Source organism: Cetorhinus maximus, chromosome 1 (assembly GCF_964194155.1).
Source record: "Cetorhinus maximus chromosome 1, sCetMax3.hap1.1, whole genome shotgun sequence".
Taxonomy (NCBI): Eukaryota; Metazoa; Chordata; class Chondrichthyes; order Lamniformes; family Cetorhinidae; genus Cetorhinus; species Cetorhinus maximus.
In genome coordinates this window covers 245,275,972-245,288,324 of record NC_135879.1, presented here as the reverse complement: position 1 = coordinate 245,288,324, position 12,353 = coordinate 245,275,972, and the positions used below count along the sequence as shown (strand labels likewise).

The 12,353-nt window shown below is 48.2% G+C and overlaps 1 protein-coding gene across 10 annotated transcripts in view; it reads left to right on the top strand.

The window, feature by feature from the left end:
- LOC144688523 (tetratricopeptide repeat protein 31-like) overlaps nt 1-12,353 on the top strand; it is a 75,456-nt gene that overhangs the window by 44,862 nt on the left and 18,241 nt on the right. For all 10 annotated transcript variants that reach the window (XM_078555227.1, XM_078555279.1, XM_078555242.1 and 7 more), the window contains 3 exons: nt 8,379-8,469; nt 9,928-10,069; nt 11,334-11,438. In XM_078555227.1, the coding sequence (XP_078411353.1) occupies nt 8,379-8,469; nt 9,928-10,069; nt 11,334-11,438 (338 nt within the window). The remainder of the gene's footprint in view (nt 1-8,378; nt 8,470-9,927; nt 10,070-11,333; nt 11,439-12,353) is intronic.

Genomic DNA, 12,353 nt, shown 5'->3' with positions numbered 1-12,353 from the left:
GAGGGCAAAGGGCACCTGAAGATTCACTGACACTGGGAGAGAGGAAGAAGGGGGTGTGAAGATTCACTGATATTGGGAGAGAGGGAGAAAGGTGTGAGGATTCACTGACACTGGGAGAGAGGGAGAAGGGGGTGTGAAGATTCACTGACACTGGGAGAAGGAGAAGCGGGTGTGAAGATTCACTGACACTGGGAGAGAGGGAGAAGGGGGTGTGAAGATTCACTGACACTGGGCGAGAGGGAGAAGGGGGTGTGAAGATTCACTGACACTGGGAGAGAGGGAGAAGCGGGTGTGAAGATTCACTGACACTGGGAGAGAGGGAGAAGGGGGCGTGATGATTCACTGACACTGGGAGAGAGGGAGAAGTAGGTGTGATGATTCACTGACACTGGGAGAGAGGGAGAAGGGGGTGTGATGATTCACTGACACTGGGAGAAGTAAGTGTGAAGATTCACTGACACTAGGAGAGAGGGAGAAGGGGGTGTGAAGATTCACTGACACTGGGAGAGAGGGAGAAGGGGGTGTGAAGATTCACTGACACTGGGAGAAGGAGAAGCGGGTGTGAAGATTCACTGACACTGGGAGAGAGGGAGAAGGGGGTGTGATGATTCACTGACACTGGGAGAGAGGGGGTGTGATGATTCACTGACACTGGGAGAGAGGGAGAAGGGGGCGTGATGATTCACTGACACTGGGAGAGAGGGAGAAGGGGGCGTGATGATTCACTGACACTGGGAGAGAGGGAGAAGGGGGTGTGAAGATTCACTGATACTGGGATAGAGGGAGAAGGGGGCGTGATGATTCATTGACACTGGGAGAGAGGGAGAAGTAGGTGTGATGATTCACTGACACTGGGAGAGAGGGAGAAGTGGGTGTGATGATTCACTGACACTGGGAGAGAGGGAGAAGTAGGTGTGATGATTCACTGACACTGGGAGAGAGGGAGAAGTAGGTGTGATGATTCACTGACACTGGGAGAGAGGGAGAAGTGGGTGTGATGATTCACTGACACTGGGAGAGAGGGAGAAGTGGGTGTGATGATTCACTGACACTGGGAGAAGTAGGTGTGAAGATTCACTGACACTAGGAGAGAGGGAGAAGGGGGTGTGAAGATTCACTGACACTGGGAGAGAGGGAGAAGGGGGTGTGAAGATTCACTGACACTCGGAGATTCCCAGGGTGGGGGGAAACGGGGAAGGATGTGATTGAAGATCCACTAACACTGGATGAGATCAGTGCAGGGAGAGGTCTTACATGAAGATTCAGTGACATCCAGAGAACATGATGTGAAGGTTTGGCTATGTAAATGCTCAGCAGATGAGTAAATATACCCGATTGCTGTGAAGAGGTGCTTCAGAGAGTGATTGGAAAACCTTTTTTCCAAGCAGATTATCGGAAGGAGTAGATTTGATGCAATTTGAAGCTGGATCTTCATCTGAGAGAAATTCTCAGAACTGCTTGATGTTTTTTCAGGAAATTCAGGCAATGAATTGCCTCTTCTTGCCCCTGACACTACTATCCGTGTCTATATTTGGATACTTTAAGTCCCCATTAATAGTAATCTATAATCTTTGCACCTCTCTGTAATTTCCTTGCATATTTGTTCCTCTACATCCTTCCCACTAGCTGGTGGCCTATAGTGGAGCAATGTAATTGCACCTTTTTTTTACCCCTTAGCTCTAGCCAAATCGATTCTGTCCTTGACCCCCTCTGGGACATCCTCTTTATCCAGCACTGCAATGCTCTCCTTAATCAATAGCACCACACCTCCACCTTTCCTGTTTTTCCTGAACCCCTTGTATCCAGGAATATTTAACACTCAGTCCCGCCCTCCTTTGACCTAGGTCAGTGTTACAGCCACAACATGGCAATCTCTGCCTGGGACTCACCAATCTTATGACCACACTCCATGCATTCACATACATGCATAGTAACCCTGATTAGACACAATTACCTTCTCCCTTAGTTTGACTCCACCTAGAAACTTCACTATTCCTGATTCTCGTGCCATCTGTTTCTCTCGGTATTCTGTGCACGACAGTATTCCTCTGATATTTTCTCTTGGTTCCCACACCCCTGCCAAGTTAGTTTACAACCCCTCCCCAAAGGGCACCAGCCAAACGCCCCGTAAGGAACTCGGTTCCAGCTCTATTTGGGTGTAACTCATCCAGCTTATACTGGCCCCATCTCACCCAGAGCCAGTCCCAATGTCTCAGGAACCTAAAGCTCTCCCTCCTGCATCATATTTACATCCATGCACTCACCTGCTTTATCCTCTTATTTCTGTACTGACTTGCGCAAGATACAGGGAGTAATTCTTTTGAAATCCTGCTTGCTACTTTCCCTAAATTCTGACTGCCGGACCACATCCCTCTTTCTGCCTGTGTCACTTGTACAAATGCGGACCATGACTGCTGTCTGTTTACCCTCTCCCCTCCGGGTTCTCTGCAACCGCTCAGTGATCCTGGCACCAGCAAAGCAACACGCCATCCTGGATTCATGTTTGTGGTCGCAGAAACACCAGCCTATTCCCTGAGCTGTCAAATCTCCTAAACTATATTGCTCTTCCAGTCTTCCTTGTGCACTCTGTACAGCAAAGCCATCTGTGGTTCCTCGTACTTCGGACTTGGCTCTGGCTGCACTCCCCAGGTGAACCATCACTCTCATCGGCATTCAGAACTGAACACGGGTTGGAGTGGAACGCACTCGAGGGATTCCTGCACTATGCCTGTTTCTACTTCACTATCTGGTGGTTTCTTTTTTCCCCTCTCCCTGCATACTCTTAATCTGTGGGGTGACCACATCTATAAATGTGCTATCCACAAAGTTTTCAACTTTACAGATGCCCGGCAGTGACGCCAGCTGCTGCGCAAGTTCAAAACCCAGAGCTCGGTTTGCTGCAACTGATGAGACTTGCTGCACAAACGGTTATACAGGACATAGGAAGTGTCCTGGAGTTCCCACATTGCACAGGATGTGCACCCTAGAGGTTGGAGCCACCCTGCCATTTCACTGTTAATAATCTTGCTGCTTCTAATAAATCTTACTCCTACGAGTAACTCTTAGTCAATGCTAATAAACCTTACTAATAGTTAATACATTTTACCGGTATGAATAAACTTTACTTCAAAGAAAGATAAGACTTATCTGTTTATTCCCTATTTAGATAAACTAAATAGGGGAATACACCCCAGCCAATCACCTCTCTCCTGATGTCACACCTTGATTTTTTTTTCTTTCTGAAATGCTGATTCTGACTGGCAGTGGTGGCTGGCGATTCATATCCCCGTTCCCGCTGTCTCCCTCTCCGCGCTGTTCATATCCCCGCTCCGGGTCTCTCCTCCTCCCTGTTTATATCCCCGCTCTGGGTCTCTCCTCCACCCTGTTCATATCCCCGCTCCGGGTCTCTCCTTCTTCGCACTGTTCATATCCCTGTTCCCGGTGTCTCCTCCACACTGTTCATATCCCCGCTCCGGGTCTCTCCTTCTCCCTGTTCATATCCCCGCTCCGGGTCTCTCCTCCACCCTGTTCCTATCCCCGCTCCGGGTCTCTCCTTCTCCCTGTTCATATCCCCGCTCCGGGACTCTCCTCCACCCTGTTCATATCCCCGCTCCGGGTGTCTCCTTCTCCGCACTGTTCATACCCCCGCTCCGGGTCTCTCCTCCCTGTTCATATCCCCGCTCCGGGTCTCTCCTCCGCGCTGTTCATATCCCCGCTCCCGGTCTCTCCTCCTCCACACTTCATATCCCTGCTCCGGGTCTCTCCTCCTCCACGCTGTTACTATCCCCGTTCCCAGTCTCTCCTTCTCCGCGCTGTTCATATCCCCGCTCCGGGTCTCGCTTTCTTCAGGCTGTTTATATCCCCGCTCCAGGTCTCGCTTTCTTCAGGCTGTTTATATCCTTGTTCCGGTCTCGCCTTATCCACGCTGCTCATATCCACACTCCTGCTCTTTCCTTATAGAGTCATAGAAGTCTACAGCACAGAAAATAGTCCTTCAACCCATCGAGTCTGCGCCGGTCAAACAAGTACCTAACTATTCTAATCCCATTTTCCAGCACTAGGCCCATAGCCTGTATGCCACGGCATCGCAAGTGCACATCCAAATACTTCTTAAATGTTATGAGGGTTTCTGCCTCTACCACCCAGTGAGTTCCAGATTCCACCACCCTCTGGGTGAAAAAATTCTTCCTCACATCCCAAACCTCCTGCCCCTTACCTTAAATGTATGCCCCCTGGTTATTGATCCCTCCAAGAGGAAAAGTTCCTTCCTGTCTACCCTATCTATGCCCCTCATAATTTTATACACCTCAATCATGTCCCCCCCTCAATCTCATCTGCTCCAGGAAAAATAGCCCCAGTCTATCCAATCTCTCCTCATGACTAAAACTCTCCATCCCAGGCAACATCCTGGTAAATCTCCTCTGCATTCTCTCTAGTGCAATCACATCCTTCCTATAATGCAGATTCCAGAACTGCATGCAATACTCTAGCTGTGGCATAACCAGTGTTTAATACAATTCCAGCATAATCTCCCAGCTCTTATATTCTATGTCTCAGCTAAAAAGGCAAGAATCCCATATGCCTTCTTAACCACCTTAAGGGACCAGTGGACATGCACTGATCCTCGGTACTTCCCAGGGTCCTACCATTCATCGTGTATTCCCGTGCCTTGTTTGTCCTGCCCAAGTGCATCATCTCACACTTATCCGGATTAAATTCCATTTGCCACTGGTCAGCCTATCTGTCCAGCCTGTCTATACCCTCCTGTAATCTAAGGCTATCCTCCTCACTATTTACCACCCCATCAATTTTCGTGTCATCCACGAACTTAACGATCACCCATAGAACCATAGAAAAGTTACAGCACAGAAGGAGGCCACTCGGCCCATCTTGTAAATGCCAGCCCGAGGACACCCAGGTGCCCTTCCTGCACCCGGCCCATAGCCCTGCAGCTTACAGCACTTTAGGTGCAGATGCAGGTACTTTTTAAAAGAGTTTAATGTTTCTGCCTCTACTACCAACTTGGGCAGCGAATTCCAGACACCCACTACCCTCTGTGTAAAAAAAATTCTTCTACATGTCCCCCCTATGCCTTCTGCCACTTATCTTGAATCTATGTCCCCTGGTTCTAGAATTCTCCATCAAGTGAAACAATTTTATCCTGTCCACTCTATCTATTCCCCTCATAATTTTGTACACCTCAATCAAGTCACCTCTCAGCTTTCTTTGTTCTGAGGAAAATAACCCCAACCTATCCAATCTCTCCTCGTAGTTACACTTTTCTAACCCTAGCAACCTTCTTGTAAACCTCCTCTGCACTCTCTCCAGAGCTATTACCCCCTTCCTGTAATGTGGTGTCCAGAACTGCACACAATACTCCAGTTGTGGCCTCACCAGTGTTTTATATAATTCCAACATTATATCCTTACTTTTATATTCTATACCTCTGCCAATGAAGGAGAGCATTCCATATGCCTTCTTTACAACTTTGTCTACTTGAACTGCTGCCTTCAGGGACCTGTGCACTTGTACGCCAAGATCTCTCACTTCACCTACCCTACTTAGTATATTCCCATTTATTTTGTAATCCCTGTAACTGTTTGACCTCCCTAAATGTATGACCTCACACTTCTCTATGTTAAAATCCATCTGCCACTTTACCGCCCACTCCACCAACCCATCTATATCGTTTTGGAGATTATGGCTATCCTCTACACTATCCGCTACTCGGCCAATCTTTGTGTCATCTGCAAATTTCCCAATTGTGCCCCCCACGTTCACGTCCAAATCGTTAATATATAACACAAACAGCAAGGGTCCCAACACCGAGCCCTGTGCAACACCACTTTAGACAACTTTCCATTCGCAAGGGCATCCATCGACCATTACCCTTTATTTCCTGTTACAAAGCCATCCTTTTATCCAGTTTGCCACATTACCCTGAACCCCATGGGCTTTTACTTTCCTGACCAATCTGCCATGTGGGACCTTGTCAAATGCCTTGCTAAAATCCATGTACACAACATCCACTGCACTACCTTCGTCAACCCTTCTTGTCACTTCCTCAAAGAATTCAATCAAATTTGTGAGGCAAGACCTTCCTTTAACAAATACATGCTGACCATCCCTGACTAGTCCATGCCTTTCCACATGACAGTTAATCCTATCTCTCAGGATTGATTCTACTAATTTTCTCAACACCGATGTGAGACTAACTGGCCTATAATTGTTTGGCATTTCCTTTGATCCCTTTTCAAACCCTCCTACATTCAAGTCTAAATCATTTACATATGCCACAAACAGCAAGGGACCCAACACTTATCCTTGTGATACCCCACTGGACACAGGCATCCAGTCACAAAAACACCCCTGGACCATCACCCTCTGCTTCCTGCCACTCAGCCAATTCTGGATCCAATTTGCCAAATTGCCTTGGATCGTATGGGTTCTTACCTTCGTTATCAGTCTCCCATACGGGATCTTGTCAAAAGCTTTGCTGAAGTCCAAGTAGACTACGTAAAATGCACTGCCCTCATCTACACATCTGGTATCCTCTTCGAAAAATTCAAGCAAATTGGTCAGACATGACCTCCCCTTAACAAAACCATGCTGACTGTCCTTGATTAATCCCTGCCTCTCCAAGTGTAGATTTATTCTGTCCCTCAGAATTGCTTCCAATAGTTTCCCCACCACTGAGGCGCTGTTTATATCCTACTCCCGATCTCTCCTTCTCCGTGCTGTTTATATCCCCCCTTCCGCTCTGGTCTTTTCCGTGCTGTTTATATCCCCGCTCCCGGTCATGTCTCCTCCGTGCTGTTTATATCCCGCTCCCGGTCATGTCTCCTACACGCTGTTTATATCCCACTCCCGGTCATGTCTCCTCCACGCTGTCTATATCCCGCTCCCGGTCATGTCTCCTCCACACTGTTTATATCCCTGCTCCCGGTCATGTCTCCTCCATGCTGTTTATATCCTGCTCCCGGTCATGTATCCTCCGTGCTGTCTATATCCCGCTCCCGGTCATATCTCCTCCACGCTGTTTATATCCCGCTCCCGGTCATGTCTCCTCCGTGCTGTCTATATCCCGCTCCCGGTCATGTCTCCTACACGCTGTTTATATCCCGCTCCCGGTCATGTCTCCTCCACACTGTTTATATCCCCGCTCCCGGTCATGTCTCCTCCACACTGTTTATATCCCCGCTCCCGGTCATGTCTCCTCCACACTGTTTATATCCCCGCTCCCGGTCATGTCTCCTACACGCTGTTTATATCCCGCTCCCGGTCATGTCTCCTCCACACTGTTTATATCCCCGCTCCCGGTCATGTCTCCTCCACACTGTTTATATCCCGCTCCCGGTCATGTCTCCTCCACACTGTTTATATCCCCGCTCCCGGTCATGTCTCCTACACGCTGTTTATATCCCGCTCCCGGTCATGTCTCCTCCACGCTGTTTATATCCCCGCTCCCGGTCATGTCTCCTCCACGCTGTTTATATCCCCGCTCCCGGTCATGTCTCCTCCACGCTGTTTATATCCCCGCTCCCGGTCATGTCTCCTCCACGCTGTTTATATCCCCGCTCCCGGTCATGTCTCCTCCACGCTGTTTATATCCCCGCTCCCGGTCATGTCTCCTCCACGCTGTTTATATCCCGCTCCCGGTCATGTCTCCTACACGCTGTTTATATCCCCGCTCCCGGTCATGTCTCCTCCACGCTGTTTATATCCCGCTCCCAGTCATGTCTCCTACACGCTGTTTATATCCCGCTCCCGGTCATGTCTCCTCCGCGCTGTTTATATCCCCGCTCCCGGTCATGTCTCCTACACGCTGTTTATATCCCGCTCCCGGTCATGTCTCCTACACGCTGTTTATATCCCCGCTCCCGGTCATATCTCCTCCACGCTGTTTATATCCCACTCCCGGTCATGTCTCCACCGCGCTGTTAGTATCCCCCAATGATCTCTCTTTCCCGCTACTCTGACTGAACTCTCGCCTTCTCCAAGCTGTTTATACCCCAATCCTGGTCAAGCTCTTTTCTAGTGCTCTGACTTATCTGCCAACCTTTTTATTCTGCCTCCTGCCATGAAGCCTGAATCATTGACCTGTACCTCAAAAAGCGAGGGACCCAGCACTGAGGTCTGTGGAATCCAACTGGAAATAGCCTTTGAGTGACAAAAACACCTGTGGACCATTACCCTTTGCTTTGTCAATGAACCAATTTTGCATCTAACGTGTGGGAGGGGTGTCCATGTTAGAATCATCAGGCGTGGGCTTGGGGTAGAGTTTATCTGATAGGCTGAATGGGCCTTTGCTTCTCTGAATGTGCTTGTGTTCTTATTAATTGGAGCCACTGACTGGTTAATTTTGTTTCCCTCTGTAGTGCAAGGTAATAGTATGGCTAATAAGGGACGCTACGGAGACGCGGTGGAATATTTTACAGAAGCAATTAAATATGATCCCAAGGAGTATCGGTAAGAGTCTGTATCCAATTTTCAACATTGCCAGTATGGTCTGTCTGAGGGAGGGTGGGCTGGAAGTGATGTGGGTACTTGTCCAACATCCTAGTGTCAGTCACCGCAGAAGCTTGCATGGAGGAGTAAAACATTTACTTTCAGAAATGCTGGCCGTCCTAAAGTGCTTTACAGCCAATAAACTACTCCTGCAATGCAGCTACTGTTGACATGCAGGGAATGTTGCAGCCAATTTACACACAGCCAGTTCCCATAAACAGCACTGTGTTAATGACCAGATAATCTCTTTTAGTGATGTTGGTCAAGAGGTGAATATTGGCTGGGACACTGGGAGAATGATCAGTCCAGGTACAGCCCATGTCTTTTGGACTCGGATGAGTCTCCTACCACTGAGCCAAGGATCAGCCTTGGCGCTGGAATCCATCCAGTATCATGTTGGACTTGAGAAAGCGGTGTTTTGTTTCAGTTGTGATTGTCATGCCCTTTTCATATTTCCCCTCTATCAAGTAAATCACAACATTCAGTGTCAAATAAGAGGATTTAATTAAGTCTATCCCTCCCAAATGCCAGTTAGTGTAAATGGAAATTCATGAGAGTGGAGCTGAGGCACATTAATGTCACAATGCAGAGGGAAATACTTAACCTGTGCTGTACCTGCCCTGGGAGTGTTTGATGGGGACAGTGGAGAGGGAGCTTTTCTCTATCTAACCTCGTGCTGTACCTGCCCTGGGAGTGTTTGATGGGTCAGTGTAGAGGGAGCTTTACTCTGTATCTAACCCCGTGCTGTACCTGCCCTGGGAGTGTTTGATGGGGACAGTGTAGAGGGAGCTTTACTCTGTATCTAACCCCGTACTGTACTTGTCCTGGGAGTGTTTGATGGGACTGTGCAGAGGGAGCTTTACTCTGTATCTCAACCCGTGCTGGGAGTGTTTGATGGGGACAGTGTAAAGGGAGCATTACTCTGTATTAAACCTGTGCTGTTCCTGCCCTGAGAGTGTTTGATGGGACAGTGTAGAGGGAGCTTTACCCTGTATCTAACCCCATGCTGGGAGTGTTTGATGGGACAGTGTACAGGGAGCTTTACCCTGTATCTAACCCCATGCTGGGAGTGTTTGATGGGACAGTGTACAGGGAGCTTTACCCTGTATCTAACCCCATGCTGGGAGTGTTTGATGGGGACAGTGCACAGGGAGCTTTACCCTGTATCTAACACCATGCTGGGAGTGTTTGATGGGGACAGTGCACAGGGAGCTTTACCCTGTATCTAACCCCATGCTGGGAGTGTTTGATGGGACAGTGTACAGGGAGCTTTACCCTGTATCTAACCCCAGGCTGGGAATGTTTGATGGGGATAGTGTGAAGGGATCTTTACTGTGTATCTAAACTGCACTGTACCTGCCCTAGGAGTGTTTGGCAAATTCCTGAGTAATTTTTGGTTTGACTTTGATTCTTCCACAGGCTGTTTGGAAACCGTTCTTACTGCTACGAGAGACTGAAGCAATATAGTCGAGCACTGAGTGATGCTCAGATTGCAGTGAACCTGAATCCATCATGGCCAAAAGGATATTTCAGGAAAGCGAGAGCATTAGCTGGAGTTAAGGTATCTTTCATCTCGGTTTTGCTCTGAAATTTTTGTGCCTGTAACAGAATACTTGGGGCTAATTCTGATCGTTATGGTTTTAGTGAACGCTGCTTCATTACACTTTGAGGCTTTGTACCCCTGCTATTGAGGGCAGTCAACCCCTCCCATCCCCACGTAAATCCCTTCCCTTCTGCGTGATTGTTGCTGTGAACCCATACTTTACTGTTGCTTTTTATTAGGCCGCCGTTCCTGGCTTCCTATTAAAAACTGGACCTTGGTCACTGGCCAGAACAGGTACTGTTGATCTGTCATTACCTGTCGGAACCTGAAGCCCCAACTATCACCAAGTGCTCATGGTCATCGTGTGTTTTGCCAAATCATGTTCTTTTCAACCAGCCTTCAATGTCTGCTGCGGGTTGGTTGAAGAAGACTATTTTTGTGTATTGCTGAGAAAACAGACAGGCTGTCGACGCCTTTCGTCTTGCACTCATCAGGACAGATGCAAAAATACCAAATTTCAGTGAGCTACATGAGCAAAGGGTGCTGATTGATCGAGCATTGCCATGAGAACATACCAGGGAAATGTCTCGACCAGAGTCAGCTTGCCAATCAATCAGCAACCCTTTCTTGTGCAGTATAAATTGTTGCTCGCTTTGAAATTTGGTATTCGTACGTCTGTCCCGATGAGTGCAAGATATAAAGCTTCAATAACATGTCTCTCTTTTTCAGCAATATACAAGTTCTGTGCTACCAAGCGACCAAGACTATTTGTGTGTCATATTCTTCAGATATGGGGAATAATGGTGGGCCACTGCCCATCCCTCGTGGGGAGGGACCATGAGTATTTATTACCCATCTCTGGTTGTCCTTGGGAGCATTAAGAATCGATCCTGTAGGACTGAAGTTGCGTGTAGACTGGAGTGGATAGGGATGGCAAGTTCCCTTCCCTGAAGGACATTAACAAAGCAGTTGGGGTTTGTGACAGTTTGACAACTTCACGGTCACTCTCCCTGGTGCCAGTCCCACAAACTACCGGATTTGCTGAATTCAAGTTTACATCTCGCCATGGTGGGATTTAAACTCATGACCCCCCCGGGATTGCTGCTTCAGTACAAGGACCTCACACTCCCACATCCCAGTAACTTCTCACACAGAGGCTCCATCCCTTCCATCAGCCCTTACCATCTGAGGAGTGGGGCAATTCCCTGTGCTTACACAAGTAATCATGCCTTTTTTTTATATCGCTGTCGTTATAACCTCAGGCCTTTCCTTTCACATGCAGAGATATATAGAGGCCATAGAGGCTTTTCAGGAGGTGCTGAGAATTGATAGTTCCTGTAAAGATGCCGAATATGAACTACTTCAAGTCCAGATGCAGCTAATGATGGTGAGTAATATAATGAGAGGCAATGAAGTAGTATATTTAAATAGTAAAGCCTATGGGATTAATGGGGCCGTGGCTGCATAGATACAAAATTGAGGGATAGAAAGCATAGAGCAGCGGTGAATGGTTGTTTTTCAGGCTGGAGAGAAATGCTGTTCCCCCGAGATTGCTATTGGGACCACTGCTCCTTTTGATGTAGGTTAACACCTGGGTATACAAGGGATTATTTCAAAGTTTGCAGCTGATATGGAACTCTGAGTTCAGGTGAATAGCGAGGACGCTAGCGATGGACCTCAGGAGGGGGCATTTGGACCTGGTGAAATGGGCAGACACGTGTCAGGATGGATTTAATGCAGAGGAGTGTGAAGTGTCTGTCTTTTGGAAGAACGAGGAGAGCTGGCTGCAGGTACGTTTTCACAGATCCATGATGGCAAGAAAAGCTGGGAAGGCTTCTTTTGAAAAAAAAAAGCATATGGGTTTCTTCGCCTTTTTTAATAGAAGCATGAAGTACAAAACAAGGAATAGGGGTGCGTGTAATGCGAGGGGCAGTGAATGTGGGGGTGGATAATGGGAGGGGCAGAGAGTACGGGGGTGGATAATGGGAGGGGCGCTGAATACGGGTGTACAGGGGCAGTGAATACGATTGTGTGTGATGGGAGGGACAGCAAGCGCCGGTGTATCACAAGAGCCGAATGCTCCTTGTGTGAGCTGAGCTTGTCGCCTATGGTGATCCTGGACCTCAGCAACACCTGGAGTTGCTGATGACTGACTGTCCAGTGGCCTTAGCTGGGATAGCCTGTGTTTACCCTTGAGTGAGGGCTGGATCCCCCATTGTTGAGCAGCTAACATACAAGGCCCACTTGCATATGAAGACTTGCTTCCGGAGCAGAGTTTTAGGAGTTGCCCCCATGTAGCTGG